The sequence below is a fragment of the Ostrinia furnacalis genome, unplaced genomic scaffold (assembly GCF_004193835.3).
Source record: "Ostrinia furnacalis isolate ACB-3 unplaced genomic scaffold, ASM419383v2 OfSCF0322, whole genome shotgun sequence".
Classification (NCBI taxonomy): domain Eukaryota; kingdom Metazoa; phylum Arthropoda; class Insecta; order Lepidoptera; family Crambidae; genus Ostrinia; species Ostrinia furnacalis.
In genome coordinates, this window is record NW_021130561.1 from 275,166 (window position 1) to 293,182 (window position 18,017).

Here is an 18,017-nt window from a genome sequence, read left to right on the forward strand (position 1 = left end):
CTGGACGTAATAATAATAATTATGGTTACTATTGGAATATATTTAATCAATATAATTGAGTGTTACGGAATTAATTAATGAACTCTTATCTGATTTGTTTACGTTAAATTCAATATGGTTGATTGATAACATACTTTAGGTATTATCTATTTTGGTACAGATTTGGTATTGTTTTAATTGAATATCGTTACTTGTGAACTTGTAGGAACATTTTAAGAAATTAGGCAATAGTCATCCATATGGCGGGGTTTAATGAGTTTTCGAGTTTTTAGCTACAAACACAAATATTATTATGAAAGTAGCTTTTGGTTAGTAAGTAGGTCCTCCCTACATAATTCTTACACCTAGTGGTAGCGGAATAATTTTGAAAGGTCCTCGTGTATTGCGTTATACATTCAACTGAAGTGTATATTCGAGGTCATTATAATTAACATAATTATTCATTATTCGAGATAAAACTTATCGATTAAGAAAATTTAACAAGTCATTAGTTCTTTGTCGATCGATGTGAGATGTCATTTGCATAATGAATTATTTATACCGAAATTATTTTTAAGTGGGTAACGCCATCGAAAACTGTGTCAAAAGGGCAATATAATAAAATATAATAAGCATGGAATGGAGGCATATAATTGATATATTACAGATTTTAAATTATAGATACTTACGAATTAAAAACCGTTTTGGTTTAATTACTGGCTGCGCGTGCGACTTCTTTCTCTTTTGGACTTCAGTATTCACGATTTCATTACTAGAAAACCACGATCAATTAAACAAGACCTGTCATTTGTATGAGACTACGTCGAGTAGAGAGGTCAAGCTATCCTCCTCTATCATTCCTAAATCTATGGTATCTTATTCCAGTGCCATAGGAGCGCTTTTGCAACAAGAAACACTCATCTAAATAGGGTACTGATATTTGTACATTCTTATAGGACATCGTATTCAATCAATCAAGTTAGGCAACGTTTAAGTAACACAAATAAATCTTTACCCAACTTTTCGTGGGAATTACTTTTTGCTGACTGTTTATTTCTTCAAAATTATTAACTGTTTAAAGCTTCTCTAAAAGGTAATCTAGATATTATCATCTTTTAAATTCGTAACACTCAATTAAATATTTATTTATTTAAATTCGTTTTTGCATTATTTACTTAACAATTGGCGGATTTAATGCCTAGAGAGTTCTTTCCCAGACCAACAGTGAGCGAACATCTTTGGATTTTTATGCCCAATTTTAATTTACTAACATACTTATTGCTTAATTATCAATATCGGATATCCAGACCGGAAGTGAGGTCATACATAAATACCTAACGCGGCAACTAAAGACAAAATATTTCTCAGTATTATAAATAGGTATTGATAACACGCACTGATAGCAGCGGCGACCTTTCAACTATAAAGTGAAATTCTAACTAATCAACGAAAATTAAATTCGTAATCTAATTTAATTATAAAGAATACAACTCTGACGCTTGCGTAACATTTCATTCAGTATCCCCCCCAATCTGGCATCCCACAAAACGTAGGTAGGTATAATTAATTGCGTGTGTAGTTAACTAGTACGATATTTAACTGAGTATAAGTACTTATTAGCTGTCACAAAAGCTACTTATAGTTCGCCGCCTTCCCTTTACTTATTTTAGACAACCGTCTCCTTAGGTTGTCTGGAAGAAATCGCTTCATAGTAAGTTAAAAGTAAGTTCGCTTAAATTGTGCCGTCTCTTTTGTGTTTTTCTTTCTTTTATTGCTGTGTGGTGTGTGTGAAAATTAAGTTTATCTATCTATCTTTATATGTTTACAAGCTTTCCGCCCGCGGCTTCGTCCGTGTGGAATTTTGTGTGACACAGAAAAACTTTTTCGCACACGGCCCTGTTTCAAAAACTGGGATAAAAACTATCCTATGTCCTTTCCTGGGACTTAAACTATCTCTATGCCAAATTTCATCAAAATCGGTTCAGGGGTGAAAGCAAGACAGACAGACAGAGTTACTTTCGCATTTATAATATTAGAATAGATTAGTATAGATAGTATGAGACGTGTAATAAATAAATAAATAAATAAATCTTTGGACAATTTCACACAGCGCCAGCTAGCCCCAAAGTAAGCAACTTAATGCTTGTGTTATGGGTGCTAGCTTAACGGATATACTACTTATATATATTTTTTTTAAAATACATAAATATTATACATAGTCACACCCAGACCCGTCACAGTAATTAAAATTCATCATTTCAATTTCTGCCCGGCCGGGAATCGAACCCGGGGCCTCTCGGCATAGTAGTCCGTTCTGAACCACTACACCAAACGGCCGACAAAAATAAACGTCCTAGTATGTATAAAAAATACATACTAGGACGTGTAAAAAAGCTTTTTAAAAGCCTTCTTGCAAAATAAATGAATTGTAATTAGAATCTATTTTATTATATACCATTTACTAGATATGTAATAGTTAATGTAATGTAGTAAATCTTCTTAAAGATATTGTCTCCACAATAAGAATTACTCCAAATGTTAATTTATTATTGCGTCCAAAGTTCAAACAGAGTTAAGTACTATTTTTTACATTTTAGTAACCTATAACTGGTACATACTGCTAATCCAGCTGCAGACGAGTAAAAACGCGTCATTAAAAATAACCAGCAAAAATGCACCATCGAACCTACCCCATTGTTATAGGGGTGGCATAGGTAACCCGGGCGGGGTGACTGACCGGAGCGGTCCGGATATCCAGCTAGTCGGAGAATAGCCTACTACCGGGTACCCGGTGATCCGGGTGCGTATAGTGGCCGCTGCGCTTGTGAGCTGCGTTTTTTACGCATCATAATTGCATTAGCATGAGCTTTTGAACTTCAGGAGCTGTAATTGGGTAGTTGATATCTGATTCCAAGGCAGATAATCTCTGGAAACGTACACTTGGTTCTAAAAACCAATCAAATGTTTTGCAATTAACCGAAAAATTTAAATTTTTAATTGCTTTGAAATCAAAACATAGAAAATTAAGCTTACGACGACAACGTAATCTTTGATCTTAGGTAGGGTTATTTATTCCTATTGTTAGTAAGCTTTATGTAAGTCGCAATTTACAGTTTAAAAGTGTGTTATTACTTTAACACAAAAACCTTACACCAATAAATCTTATTTTTAACTAAATTATGACTTAATAAATTATTTGTGTTCTTCTTCTACAGGGTGGAATTTAATGCCACCTGGAGGGAAAGTACTCTTAATATTGTAGATATAAAGTATTTCTTAAAGAAAACATTCCTTTATTTTTGAAAAGAAATAGAACTACATTCAAAGATTTCTAAAAAATTGGTTGCCACACCCGGGAATCGAACCAATTAAAATCTGTTAAAAATTACACCTGTATTTTTATTACATCGATCGTTAGGGTTAAGTATAAGGATGAAATTTCTCTAACAAACTTGATAGATCAAATGAAAGGAAAACCATGAATTCTTAAATTATTTTAATTATGTACAGAAAGTTGTATGGTATTATGATCATTGAAGTAATATTACTTACATTATAACTCAATGGGTATGATATTGAATTTTCGAAAAATTTTCGAAAATCTTTGAATGAAGTTCTTTTTCTTTTTAAAAATAAAGGAATGTTTTCTTTCAGTAAAATTTTCTATCTACAGTATTAAGAGTACTTTCCCTCCAGGTGGCATTACAAAATTCCACCCTGTATATTGGCAAAATTTTCCTGAAAAAATTATGCAGCGCTATGCATTCCAGTGCCCAGTGCCATCTATTACTCGTAGTATCAAAGCGTAGCTTTTTAGGCCTCTGTTTCAGAATGTTATGTTTTGAGACTTTTATGAAACTTCGCATCCAAAACTTCAGTTAACTACGTTTATGTCATAACTTTTATAATAAGACCTTCAACTCGTATTACGTTATTCGCCTTCAACTCTTGTATTTAACCCTTAAAAAGACATAATTAGGGAAGAATATTTGCTTGAACATGTAAATTTGCCTTTATTCTTTTTTTCTATATGTTAATATGCCTTCGTTTTGTTTTTTACCAGTCGTTTCGCCAGGTAGGAGCACAGATTACATCTGGCCGAGATCTGATTGCTTTTTTTTCTTAAAACCCTTAGTCAAGGTACTTATTTGTATAGCGCAAGTACGTCTGCCTCGTCTTTTTGGGTGAATAAGTGAATGAAAGATGCATTCGGTACTTTTCTTTTGTACTTTAGCCCAATGTCGGCGTAGGAAAGCCACATGTTTTGAAATTATAGGACACGTTCTAGTGAAAATTATTTTCATCCAAAAATGAATTGTATGCTTCTACTCGTACATTGGTTCCAGTTGATGAGAATATAAGTTTTAATTGATTTATATAGACCGAGGGTTGCTCTGTTACGTTTCCAAATTGTGCTACAGTGGCGACTAAAACTGCCTTTCCTTGCCATTTTTTAGATTAAATAAATCGAATAAAAATCAATGTGATGTATAAAGATTCATCAGTTTTTCAGGATTGCTGAAAACATAATTGAAAGTTGGGATTAAATGTAGAACTAAATAAATCACATTATTTGCGTCAGGTTTGACTAAATCGAGAATTGATTGAGGGGATTGATTCTGAGGTTAAGTACCACTATCCTAAAATAGTTTTTCTTTTTGAATAAAGTCATCTAATTAAGTAAATTCTAATCGAAATGTACAATCAAAGCAAAAACGCCACTGCATAGGCATGGTATTTATATTTAGCTTCATTTAGCCTTTCCTTTGATGTTGATTATCTATTCTTAACTGGTTTAGGTTTCAGACGCAAGTTTCTATATTTAGCTTAATCTTATCTTCAAGTATTTCGCAGTAATCCAATTAAATCATATTTTCGTACATCTGCCCTCACTTCTCAGTCGGTTAAGAAATTCACACGAGCATGGGAATTCTGCTCCCTTTCTTAGCCACCCTACCGGGACGTCTTGCGTCGACAATGGGAGCAGGTACCGATTTTTTCGTGCACATCTGCCCGCGCGCAGATGCGTGCTCTATTGTCGATCCAGTTCGAGCCAGTTCAGCCGCCATCTTGAAGCGGATGCGGTTCGATTTTTGAATCTCGCGAATTTCCGGCGGCGCGCATCTCAGCGCTTCCTGCGTTGTACAATAGGTGTCTAGTTCCGATTTTTTTATTGTCATATTTAAGTACGTTTAAGGATATGCTTTGTGGGCGGATATCGGAGCGTTTTATTTTTTTCACACTTAAAATAATTATGTGTCTTATTGCAGCATAATTTAAGCTTTGAGAGTGCGAATATCGGGAGAAGTGTATCCCGGCTTACATACTTATCTTATTGGACGTAAAAAATCTTTAAAATGGTCTATGAAATTAGATTATTATAACGCTGATCTTTCCTACAATACCTACATATGAACCTGAATTTTATTCTAATCCCAACTAATATTATAAATGCGAAAGTAACTCTGTCTGTCTGTCTGTCTGTCTGTCTGTCTGTCTGTTACGCTTTCCCGCTTAAACCTCGCAACCGATTTTGATGAAATTTGGCATAGAGATAGTTTGAGTCCCGGGAAAGAACATAGGATAGTTTTTATCCCGGTTTTTGAAACAGGGACGCGCGCGATAAAGTTTTTCTGTGACAGACAAAATTCCACGCGGGCGAAGCCGCGGGCGGAAAGCTAGTTCTCCATAAAAAACACAAGTGAAATAAGTAGTGTAAAAAATTAAATCCAGGTTAAATAATAATATCTTATACAAACAGTGCACACGAGCAGATGGCCAAAACCGTATCAAAAATTCTATTATTCTATGAATGTACCGAAAGGTGTGTTTTCTTTAAGATTCTGATTCACCGGCGAATTCATCACCTCGACACCATTGTCGAAGTCCATTCAGTGCTTTGCTTTGATGCAGCTTCGAAGAATGGAGCTTAATAAAAGCTTTGATATCTGCACAAAAATGCAACGGCGCAGTGTCACCCGGCCACCCCATAAGAAATAAATCAATTTTAAAGAGGAACTACGAGTTTTTGATATGCTATTATTTATTGATGTTCATAAATAAATAGGCAATATAAAAAAGCCTAGTTTCTTACGCAAATTCGCAGTTAATTTATGGAAAGAGAGTATTAAAATATGTAAATGTTTAATGTTGATGAAATGACATCATTAAAGAGAAGGGATGATACGTACATTTGTATAAAATAAAACTAGAGTTCCAATGTTTTGTGCAAAACAGTCTGGGTTTGAACTTTTTTACCAAAAAGTACCTCTGAGAGAAAAGAACTATTATATTTTATTTAAAGTTTGCATGAATCACATAGTTTTTAGTTTAATTCCTATGGAAGTCGAAAAACCGACTGAAATTAAACTGCAACTAATTAAAAACAAAAATAAAAAAAAGGTTATTTAACACCTCTTTATATTTATTTTTTCTTTTTTTATCTATTAAGTCCATTAAAAAAATGAATGTTCCAATGCCCAATTTCGAACGAGACCAAAATTCAAAAATAGAACTACTATTCTAAATTCCCATGGCATCAAGGGAAAATCAATTTTTAATAACAGCCAGTATTTCCTGAAGGGTTGCGCGGGGGTCAGGCCCCGGCCCAGCTGGGGTCAGCGACCTTTGGGCTAATTTCTTGTCCACACACTGATAAGAGTTCCGTAGAATACGTAGTTATGTAACTTTCTGAATAATATTTGGAATACTAGTCCGCAATGGAACACAAGCCTGTTGTGTAGTTGGTTCGATTCCCGCGTAGGGCAACTATTTGATAGTGTTTTATGAATGAATAAAATGGTTTATTTGTGAATCTACTATTAGGTAGGTATCTCTATCATCGTATTTTTATAAAAAGAATGATTATTAAAATAAATTGGAACTACGACAGCTGATGTATAAACTTTGTTTTGCTAAAGAGATAAAAGTAATTTCATAAGGTACATATAACCTTCCTTTTAAGAATAAATGGTTGCCCTAGAGTCTTAGGTTAGTAAGCTAGCTGTAACAATGCATTTTAATAATTTTAAAAACACTCTTCCACTTGGTTAGGTAGGTACTTTACATTGAAGGTAACGGCCGGAGTCAAATCTTTAACGAATGTTTTTTTAAGGTAGGTAATAGTAGGTAGGATTTTAATAGCTTTAAAAAGATGCATGATGCTTTTGGCAGATGCGTTCTGAGAAAGTCTGACTTTTAAGAAAGTTGTTTCATTGTCTAGAATCCGGATCAACGTTCCTAAAATACTAAGGGTGTTTTCGCATACCCATTATTCAACGTCAATCCAACCCAGGTCGAAGACCTTAATCAAATCGGTTCCCATAGCATTCAAAGTGCAGTAAATTCGCGAGCTTTCCCATGCAGTATTAAAGGAATTAAAGCAGGCCCTTTGCACAGCCCTTTCTTACGCATGCATCTGCCGCTCATACAATGGCGTCTTGAGTTCGACCGTTTTTCGAGTTCACTTCGAAATGCATTTCAATTGAGGTGACGTGATTTATACAGCACAATGGGTCACTGGATAGCCAGTAGATTAAATTGTAACGAGTGACAAATAAACAATTCGCGTTCTATGAATGTGTAAGTTTCAATTTGATTAGCATTGTTTTGTAGGAGTTTCATTCTTTGCTGACCGTATAGGCCAGGGTTCGGTGCCTGCGTTGAGAACTCGTTATATGTATTTAAATAAATTACAGACGAAATATGGCATCTTAAAATTCATAAACTATGGTCTTATGCTGTTAGTTGATAAATTAGCTACTACGTCAATGTAGGTACGTCACACTACGTCAGCTCCGTTCGCGGGTTTGAAACCTGGAGATTCGCGGTTCGAATTCATTACGTAACTATTTAATGTATATTTATTCGTTATCAATCAATATCATTAAGTATCTAGGTTAAACATTTCACGGTATAATTTGTTTGTTTATTTGATGAGCAATATTTCACCGCTACGTACCACAAAGCTCTAAAAAGCTGGAATTTCAAACATGAAAAATAAGGATAACAACTTGACACGTCATTGTAATGCGAAAAGCTCGAGTTTCCAGGTACGACCATAAATAATGGCGTAAGAGACTTACAAAACAGTAGGGTTACTCAAGCTTCCAAAGTTTTCAAGCTTTGTTGTAAAATATCGATTTACTCACGTGTGAATAAGTACGGGACTATAACACCTCTTGTCCCCACCGCTGCAAGTCCTGTGTAGCCAGGATCTATAGCTTGAGCGCCAATAAAAACCCAACCAGGAAAGGTCAAATTTGTCCCGGGGGAAAGCCATGTGTATAGCGGATAACCAGAATTACATAGGTTTTAGAGTAATGCGGTCCAGAGGAACCGCTCCGCTCCCTAGCAGTTCATACAGATCGGCTGTGCGGAGCGATCCGCACTGACAGTCCGCATGACACTAAAACCAGCCATAGACCTAAACGTAACGTACATATTTTATGGCACACATTTAAAATGCGGACATAGTGCCAAAAAGCATCATCTGCTATATCCAACCATTGGTCATCGTGTGTTTTAGTTAAATAACGTCCATCCACTGCTGGACAAATGGATTTCCGGAACTGGTTTATACAGAAAAAAAAAAGTAAGTCACAGTAGTTTCAGTAAAGCTACTGTGTAACTCTATCTTAGGTACTTGGTCTCTTGTTATACTGCAGATTACATTTTTGTTGGTATTTCCGCTGTAAGTCCCACAGTATTTGGAGTCATTGATAATAAATTAATCACTCGACAAGGTTTCATACCGCAATATAAATAAATAATAAGAAGGAATGCGTAACTTTGTAATAAAATGTGCCCTTGACCAGTTTTGAATCACTAGAATTAGGATAATTGCTGTTTAGGTGTTTTATTAAAATAATTAAATTCTTAAAAATGTAATAGGCGGGTTTCGATTGACCGATACCTTCATTTGTGGTTTTATTAACGTAGTATTATATTTTTAATAAATTTATTAGGTCTCAACGCCAAGATTAGGCAGGTAAACCTATAATATTCTATAGGCCAAGTCAGTTAATAATAAAACCATTTTGCTTAACATTGGTTTTTATATTGTTTTGCACATTAGGAAGATAAATCCTTACGACCACGCAGCTTCGAAATAAGTGCCGTACCCGTAATAATAAATTGATCTTTAACTGTTTTCATCTATTAATTTTAGCTTGATGTGCTGTCGTCGTCATTTCTCTGTCGGCTGCAATGCTGCAACCCTTGTGCAATAAGTACTAGGGTTAGAAAAGAAGTCTACGTTTCGATCTTCCCTTTTTCTCGCCCTTTCCCTTGGGTATCATCATGTCTTTCTTGATCTATCTATTTGTCTTTTGTACAGTCAACACATCAGACTGCACATTTTTGTTGCAAAATGCGTGTACTTACTGACTACAACAATGGTCAATGCGGGCAAAATCAGATCGCGCTGCAGGTTTGTTTCTTACACCTACTGCATTGCTAATTTGTCTCCGAGTTTCATTCCCAGTAGGTATACTTTCTCTGCATTGCCCGTGGACGGTCAATTACATAATGATTTTTATAAGCTCCCATTTACTTGCTAGCTATAGCATTCCTGAAAAATATACTAGTTTAGGATTCAATTCGACGGTTCTAACAGTAGTCAATAATAAATGTAGGTAATCGTTCGTTCGTTTCAGCCAAATGACGTCCACTGCTGGACAAAGGCCTCCTCCAAGGTTTTCCACAATGCACGGTCCTGCGCTGCCCGCATCCAAATGTAATAAATTTATCTATTCACGAGGTTTGTATTTATTATATTACGTGTTATTATTTAAGACACCACTGAATGCAGATTTCTAAAACTAAATGAAAAAAAAAACAGTAAAAATAACACTGCAAAATTAATTGCCAATTACTTTATGGGCAAAGGGCAAGTCTATCTGTCTTAACACTCAGCACAATATGTTACCTAGGTCCTTTATTTCCTTATCGACATAAATCCGGAGAAACACAACAATGAATACAATGTAAACAACATTTTTAAGGAACACAAAAGAAAATTGCAGAAAAAAAAACTTCATTGTTGTGTTATCATCATTCCTCGTTCATGTACAATCGCAGTAACACCTTTTTGGATATTTTTAAAAGTAAATGGTGATAGATTTTACAGCTTTTTCAATACGGTGTTTATTGTTTTTCGGGTTTTTTTAGTGTTTAACTGATAAGGTATTTCATAAAGTAATTAACAGACCCCATAATGTGTCTATAAAGTTTTAGAGGAATTCAGTTACAAAGCTCGAAGAACTGACCAGCCATTCAAACTAAACTTAATGAAGTGTGATTTTGTCGCATCACTAGTAGATCAACTGACATAGACTAAAAAATCGTCAATGTCAGTTCTGTTGGCTATATTTGTTTACATTTATGGAAATTTCTAAAGAATCAGACTGTATGACAAAACACAATAACCGCCTCTGTGGTTCAGTGGTAAGACCACTACCCCAGACCCAGGGGTCCCGGGTTCTAAAAATGTAGAATCACCACGTGTGTTCCGAGCCACGAGGTTTAATTTNATTAATTTCGTGTTGATACAGGTACCTAGGTACCTAGGTTTATTTTTATCGTCCCATCTATGCGTGCATTTGTACAGAATACTTTGCTTAACTTGGGTACTTACAGCGCAAAGAAATACCTTTTGTTATATCTTTTGTTATTACTGCAGGAGTAAACATCTACCTGAATCTTAAAGCCAGCTTCAAAGGATGCTCCGCGAACTTATTTCCTTTCAATTCACAATATCTTTTGTGTTGCACTGTTCGGCATAAAATTACGTTATTGTCGCAATGACGGGAAATATCATATTCTCTGTACAGATAAGTAGGTATCGACACAAAAACTGAGATTTTTATAAAAACTCCTGGATGTTATTATAAAGTTTGGATAGGTATTTTATTTACTTATGTGTTCCTACATAGTAGGCATGGGGGACTGGGGGTGTTAGTTAACATCTGTACTGTAAGTAAGTAATCACAGATAAGAACTTACCTATTCTCCAAAAAGTATGACTGCCGAGGAACCTTCTGCACTGTGACTCTACTGTGAGTATCAAGCCAATAACAATGGTTGCACTGCCATCTAGTTATAGATGACCCACGCTGAACTGTCCCGCCAAACTCAATGACAGGGGGGCGCTACCATCGTTCAACTATATGGTTTCCAACATGGCAAAAATCTGAACCAGCGATCCGGTATTGACGGTGGCGCCCCACTGTCAATGTCATCGACAGGACAGTCCAGTATTTTGGAACTATATGCAAAAGTCAAGCCTGAGTTTTCTTACAATGGACATGGTTGCAAACGAGAGCAGTCTTCATTGTGTGATACAGATAATAGTCACTAGATGGCGCTATCTGGCTTTATTATATAAAATTAATCATTTGATTTTAATTAATTTATTATGAGGTAATTAATGATGGTTTACTTACGGTTTACCATGATGTCAATTTTGCTATAATATTACTTGTGCTTATACCTAATATTATGTGGTGAATAAACCATCTGTTCTCAATTTATAAAGTGACAACACCAGCAGAAACTGTCAAACAATCTGTCAAAATGGCACGTCAGCAACAAGATGTTGATGAACTTTTCGATGTTAAAAATGCGTTTTATGTTGGAAATTACCAGCAAGCTATCAACGAGGCACTCAGTATTAATGTAAGTAACCTTTCTACTATTAAATTTTTTCTTTCATTTGATTCTTTATTGCGTATTTGTAGTTTGTTGTGGACAGTGATTCATGCTTCGTTTCGGTTCATGTTTTCTGCTATTTAGTCTCATTTGTACCACTTTTAGACACTAATTAGCTGAAATTTACGTTTTATAAAACATATTTTACATAATATCAACCTTTTTCAGGGCTCCACACCTCTGATAGCACTGCAGAAAGATGCTTTCCTATACCGCTCATACATCGCTCAAGGCAACCACAGGATCGTGCTGCAAGAGCTGAAGTCTGCTGACCCTATGCTCCAGCCTTTGAAGAGCTTGGTGGAGTATTTGTCTCCTGGCGCCAACAAGCCCGTTATTGTAGCTGATATTGATGCTAGAGTAAGTTCATGACTAATGATGCAATCTTACTGAAATTCTTATTGGATTCTATGCGTTAAATAATGACGTACTTTTGTCATTTTTCAGGTGGCTAAAGGCACAGAGCTTGCCAATGAGATATTTTTGCTGGTAGCGGCTACAATTTACTACCATGAAGAAAATTACGAAGCCGCATTGAAGTATGTTATTAGTTTTACAAATCTATTTTATAATCTGTGTTGTAGTATTTATTGCCTCAGTTGCCTAAGATATTAANAAGGCTACGCTTAGTAGTTTTTTTTTAAATCGAAATTAAATGATGCGATTTGGGTATTTTGGTGAAATTACTAAAAAACTTAATATGAAAGTAGCCGCCTGACATGGAACGTGTTATGGGGGGTGAAAATATAGGAAATGACCCATTCTATCCGCCAAATAATTTTGGCACACGATGCGCCAAACACCCTGTATAAGGTGTTACTTATCAACTTTTACAGAAGTATTCAAATGATAAATAATACAAAAATATGTACCTAAAATTGAGCCTTGACCAAGGCGTGCACTTGCATTTATAAAAATGGTGATAACAAGAATAAAACTTGACTAATCTTAGAGAAATATATGAAACTATGTTTAGAAATAAATAATAATTATGATAATATCACCAGATTTTTTCATTTCACACAAAATTTTAGTATTATCTTGAATGAAACAAAACCATACTTTTTGGTTTAGAGTTCTCTCAAGTTTCAGCAATTGTTTTTGAACTAATAAAGTATTGATTTGAAATGAAACTATGCAAAAATTGTTGAAAATATTCATTACGAGACCTATTTACAAATATTTGCACTAAATAATACTTGATAACAATAAAATTTGTCATGCAACATACGAAAGTCGCTAGAACCAATCCACCATGTTTAGGACATAATTTCACCATTACCATCGTACAAAGGAAGTAATAAATAACGACAACGCAAAGAAATATTGTTTCTTTCTTATCGCTACACCCACTTGTGCTATTACAAAGCAAAAAAGCACTTGAAATCACGAAACAAAATATGCAAATATGCAACCACAAACGTCACCGAACTCGCGGGAAAGACTTGAACTGTCAGCACTTCATTTCTCAATATTTGTTTTTGAACCAATGAAAGTTTATGATGTCAAATTGAGGAGCAGTTTTTTGTCTCCTTTTTTCTCGTAATCACTTCGTATAAATAAGAAAGGAATAGAGAACTAGAAATGAATTTTTAAATCGGTAGCATTCTCGCGCACATATGCGCGCGCCCCGAGCCAACGGATAGTAGCATTGTCGCGCGCACATTTGCGCGTTTCCCGAGCGAGAAGGTTAAGCTACTAGGCTTTTTGATTACCAGATTTGATAAAACATGGATTGCATACAACTAACATTCTGCTATAAATAATATTTCATTAATAACAAATGGAATTCACTGCCTGCTGCTATCTTTCCCGAAGACTATAATCCGGGCCTTTTCATGGTGAGAGTGAATAGGCACTTACAGGGCAGATATGTGCCATCCTAGACTGCATCCCACTTAACATCAGGTGCGATTGTGGTCAAATATCTGCCTTGTTATGCATAAAAATAAAAACTTGCAATTTTTCGTTACAGGATACTACATGGAGCTGAGTCACTAGAGCTTCGAGCATTCACCCTACAATGCCTGCTAGCTATGAACCGGCCTGACTTGGCGAAGAAGCAGCTCAAGTTGCTACAGGACATCGAAGACGATGGCACTTTGACACAGCTCGCTCAAGCTTGGCTTAATTTGTCACAGGTTAGTAAGAAGGCAAAGAGTAAGATAGATAGTTTGCTTGATGAATGTGGAAGGTGTTTTTTTAAGCTGTTTATTTAAAATTTGATTTGGGAAGCGACTCTATTCGCTAAGAATTTTTAATAAGATGATTTTTTGTTTCACTCCTAATCTCTTACTGGCTGACTTCTAGCAGTGAAATGACAAATGATATTCCTGAGAAATATGTAAATGTTTTTTATGGTTTTCAATTTATGTTGTCACTATACATCTGTTTTCCCTAAAGCAAAGACCTTTAACTGTCTCCATAAGCTCAGATTCCTAGCAGTCCTAGTCTACAAACCACTTAGGTACTTGATACTTATTTAAAAGTGGAGAGAGAATAATAGTCTTGATCCATTTGTCAGATTCTGTAATTACAGTAGAATGCCGATTATCCGAATTAATTGGGACTGGGGTCGATTCGGATAATCGGCGTTCTACTGTATTCCATTTTAGAGAACAGATAGTTATTGTAACTTCCTTTAGTTTGTTTGTTGTTCCTTTGTTGAAGGTAGTTCTTATTTTTGTTACAAGTGACATGTTTTGCAGGGCGGGCCAGGCGTGCAAGATGCCCACTACAGCGTGATGGAACTGGCTGAGCGCTTGGGAGCGTTGGGAGCGGGACCGGCAGCTGTTGGCGCCGCCGCTGCTGCTTCTAGAGGTACTGTAGTATTTAATGTTAACTAGCTGTGCCCGCGACTTCTTACGCGTGAAAACCCGTTTTTGCAACATTTGTCATTGTTGCTCTGCTCCTATTGATCATAGCGTGATGTTGTATAGCCTATAGCCTTCCTCAATAAATGGGCTATCTAACACTGAAAGCATTTTTCAAATTGGACCAGTAGTTCCGGAGATTAGCGCGTTCAAGTAAACAAACAAACAAACTCTTCAGCTTTATAATATAGATGTAAAATTATGTTACTGAGTTATGTAACATTTTGGTCCTGTACAGTCTTCCCTTTTTCTCGTGTTTACTCTTTGGTCTATAATGTTTTTATTGCCTACTATATTTGTTCTCTGCTTACCTTAATTAGCCTTGTGGTTGCGATAGAGTAGAACAAGCCCACCCCACTCTGTGGATGTCATAAAAAGCGACCAAGAGAGAAATATGCTAAGACCAGACCTTGACTCAACCCACTTTGGGCCTCAATTTGCTGCTGGTAAATTTGAGAGCGTTTTGTTCCTGCTGCGTTTTCCGTACGTGGCCTCCACTCTAGAACCTTGCTGCCCCATCGGCCGTCAGTTCTGCGTACTATATGCCCTGCCCATTGCCACTTCAGCTTGCTAATCCGTCAGTGCAGTGCAGACTAATTGACTTGGTAATGATAATGATGATAATGTACCCTCAATGAGGGCTATCGTTTTTTTACCTAACAGTTGGCACCCCTGGCGATTGACAGGACCTTACTCTACAGTGGCGCCATCTTGATGAGTGCAAATGCGATAGTCCTCCTACCACTTTAGCGCTCACCAGTTGGTGCCACTGTCTTCGCTACTAGCAAGTGACAGGACCTTACTCTACAGTGGCGCCAACTGGTGACCGCTAAAACGATAGCCCTCATTGACTTGGTAATGATAATGATGATAATGTACCCTCAATTGGTATTGCAGGAATGTGGGAAGAAGCCGAACAACTAGTAGTAGAAGCTCAAGCGCGCGCGCCGCAGCAGCCCGACTTGTTGCTGGCGCAGGCCGTGGCCGCCGCACACGCTGGGAAGCCCGCCGAGGTGTGTGAACTTTATGTAGTTGTAATAGAGGCTATTTTGCTATGCATTGTACGATATGCTGGCGACTGTCCAGCAAAGAGGGAAGCACGTGCATATTACAACTAAATAAGTTGTAATATTACTGTGTTATATTGCAATATTTTCTCTGATTAGTGTAGTGGGTTCTAAATGGCTTATGCCCAACTAGGCACATGTCTGACAGAAACGTGATGTAACAAAATCGGTGCTGGTCCTCCAATTCACGCCATTTTACCCTGTCTTTTTCGAGGGGGGATAAAGGTATAGGGAAGCACAAAAGATCCCAATGGGTTGACGTGCACTGCGCCCATGCGCGGCCCTAAATAAGATAAGATAAGATACCCTGTCTTGCTTCATCCTGTGCCACTTTATTTAGCTGGAGGGCATCCACACTACGCTTCCCAGTCGCGGTTTCCACTCAATAAGAACCAAAGCACACGATGCGTTGCGGCGCCGCACTGCAAAGCCGTATCGCGTGATGCAACGCCGCACCGCTCGTGTGCCATAGATATTTATATGTAAGGTGACGATAGATAGATTGATATTTCTATGTAAGATAACTAGGGTTGCCAGGTCCAAAAACACAAAAGCCGGACTCTGTGATTCATTTGGACGGACATTTTGTTATAGCTTGCGAGTGAGTACCATCATCGTCAGTGCCCAACATCCTGATGCGTGCGCTTCATATTATTCTGTGGCTCGACTTTCGCCTGGCGCGGCAGCCACATAAAAAGCCTAACAAAAGCCGGATAGGCTGGACAAGACCATAAAAAGCCACACATGTCCAGCTAAAGCCTGGCAACCCTTGCCGCAACGCATCCTGTACTTAGGTCTAACTTTTTATGTTACTAAAGCCAGGTCCGTGAGCACGTAGAATTTTGTCCAATGACCCCAAGCTACCCATCCTTATCGCTCGCGCGTAATTATATTTCTGTCGCGACTGTGCGACGGGCGCCCGCAGTGAGTGTGCGAGCGCAACAGCAACATAATTACGCGCGAGCGATAAGGATGGGTAGCTTGGGGTCATTGGATAAAATTCTACGTGCTCACGGACCAGGCTTTATCTAGGGTTATTTTTCTAAAATTGCAGGTCTCCAGCCGCTACCTAGCACAGCTCCTCGACAGTCACCCAGAGCACCCATTCACAAAGGAATACAACGCCAAGAGCAACGAGTTCAAGCGGCTCGCCGCCCAGTATCAGCCTTCTGTGGCAAGTTGAACCTTGACGCAAGGCAAGAGAGTTTATTATACTGTATCACTTATATCATGAGTTAAAGATTTATGCATTATGGTAAATGATATTTTATTTAGGATCCTTATCAAAGTTGACCTTAGCTTGGACTGTATAATGGGACAGAGAGCATGTTATATTTGGTAGTCCTCTATCGTTTATCCTAAAAGTGGGAAGTGGGAATTTGGAATTTTAGACATATTCTCGATATCGATAGTTATATTATCTCCTCTCCTACCCCAAATGTTGCATGTTGAATGAATCTAAAATACACAGTACTTGTATGTCGGTATAAATATAATTTGCTATAATATTAATAGAGTAGTATGGTGGGTCTCGAAGTCAGCAGGAAGAAGACAAAAAATACAGTATAAAGGACTTAACAACGCGTCTTACTGGCGTAAAAGCGCGAGCTCAGTGCCGTGACAAAAATATGCTTTCTCAATTCACAGAAATCCTAAAGAGGTCTCAATGACTTGAAAACCAGTTATGGTGCGTTTCGTATACGTGGTGTACCATTTTAACTTATATCTACAGCCTTGGCCAAAAGTATTGAGCACCCCCTAAATACTGCTTATACGTGATAACTATAAAAGATACTCAAAGATATTTGATAAAAACCTTTCTTTGACAGGTTTTGAAACATAAACTCACGGCACAACGTGCAATAAAACACGTTTCGAGATGTTTAGCTATGACACTGTAGTATTGTTAGTCTTTGAAAAATCATAAAAAATCTTCTTCCGACCTCGCTGCTGAGTTATCAGCTGAAATTAATACGCCGATTTCTGCAAGAACAACTCGCAGAAGACTCCAAGAAGCTGGGCTTAAGGGCTATACAGCCAGAAAGAAGCCATGGCTTTCTGTAAAGACCAAAACAGCTCGTTACGAGTAGGCTTTAAAATACCAAACTTTTACCGAGGAAGATTAGAAAAATATTGTGTGGTCAGATGAATCAAACTTTGAGGTAAGTTAGCCAATATCATGTATTAACAATACGCGACAATAATATTATAAAACTATATTTGTAAAAATAAATATTGGACCGAAAAACACTTAACAAAATTTCGTTACTTTACGATTGTTGGCACACCTGGTGTGACATTTGTCCGTCGTCGAGTAGACGAAGAATTTACCCCGGAGTGTAAGGTACCTACCGTCAAACATGGCGGCGGCAGTGTGATGGTCTGGGGG

The 18,017-nt window shown here is 37.1% G+C and overlaps 1 protein-coding gene across 1 annotated transcript; it reads left to right on the top strand.

Moving 5' to 3' along the window:
* The first annotated feature begins 11,524 nt into the window (after window positions 1–11,524).
* Window positions 11,525–16,888, top strand: epsilonCOP (coatomer subunit epsilon). Its single transcript, XM_028315662.1, has 7 exons — window positions 11,525–11,655; window positions 11,857–12,048; window positions 12,136–12,227; window positions 13,664–13,829; window positions 14,397–14,508; window positions 15,459–15,574; window positions 16,683–16,888. Exons 1-7 carry the CDS (start codon window positions 11,554–11,556, stop codon window positions 16,809–16,811), a joined length of 909 nt encoding a protein of 302 aa, XP_028171463.1. The 5' UTR covers window positions 11,525–11,553; the 3' UTR covers window positions 16,812–16,888.
* Window positions 16,889–18,017: the final 1,129 nt, after the last annotated feature.

What these genes read in the sequence shown, in the direction of transcription:
- epsilonCOP (XM_028315662.1), top strand. Translation starts at nt 11,554, where the DNA reads ATGGCACGTCAGCAACAAGATGTTGATGAACTTTTCGATGTTAAAAAT. An exon ending in ACGAGGCACTCAGTATTAAT is followed by an intron (nt 11,656 to 11,856) that starts GTAAGTAACCTT and finishes AACCTTTTTCAG; the next exon opens with GGCTCCACACCTCTGATAGC. An exon ending in CTTGGCTTAATTTGTCACAG is followed by an intron (nt 13,830 to 14,396) that starts GTTAGTAAGAAG and finishes CATGTTTTGCAG; the next exon opens with GGCGGGCCAGGCGTGCAAGA.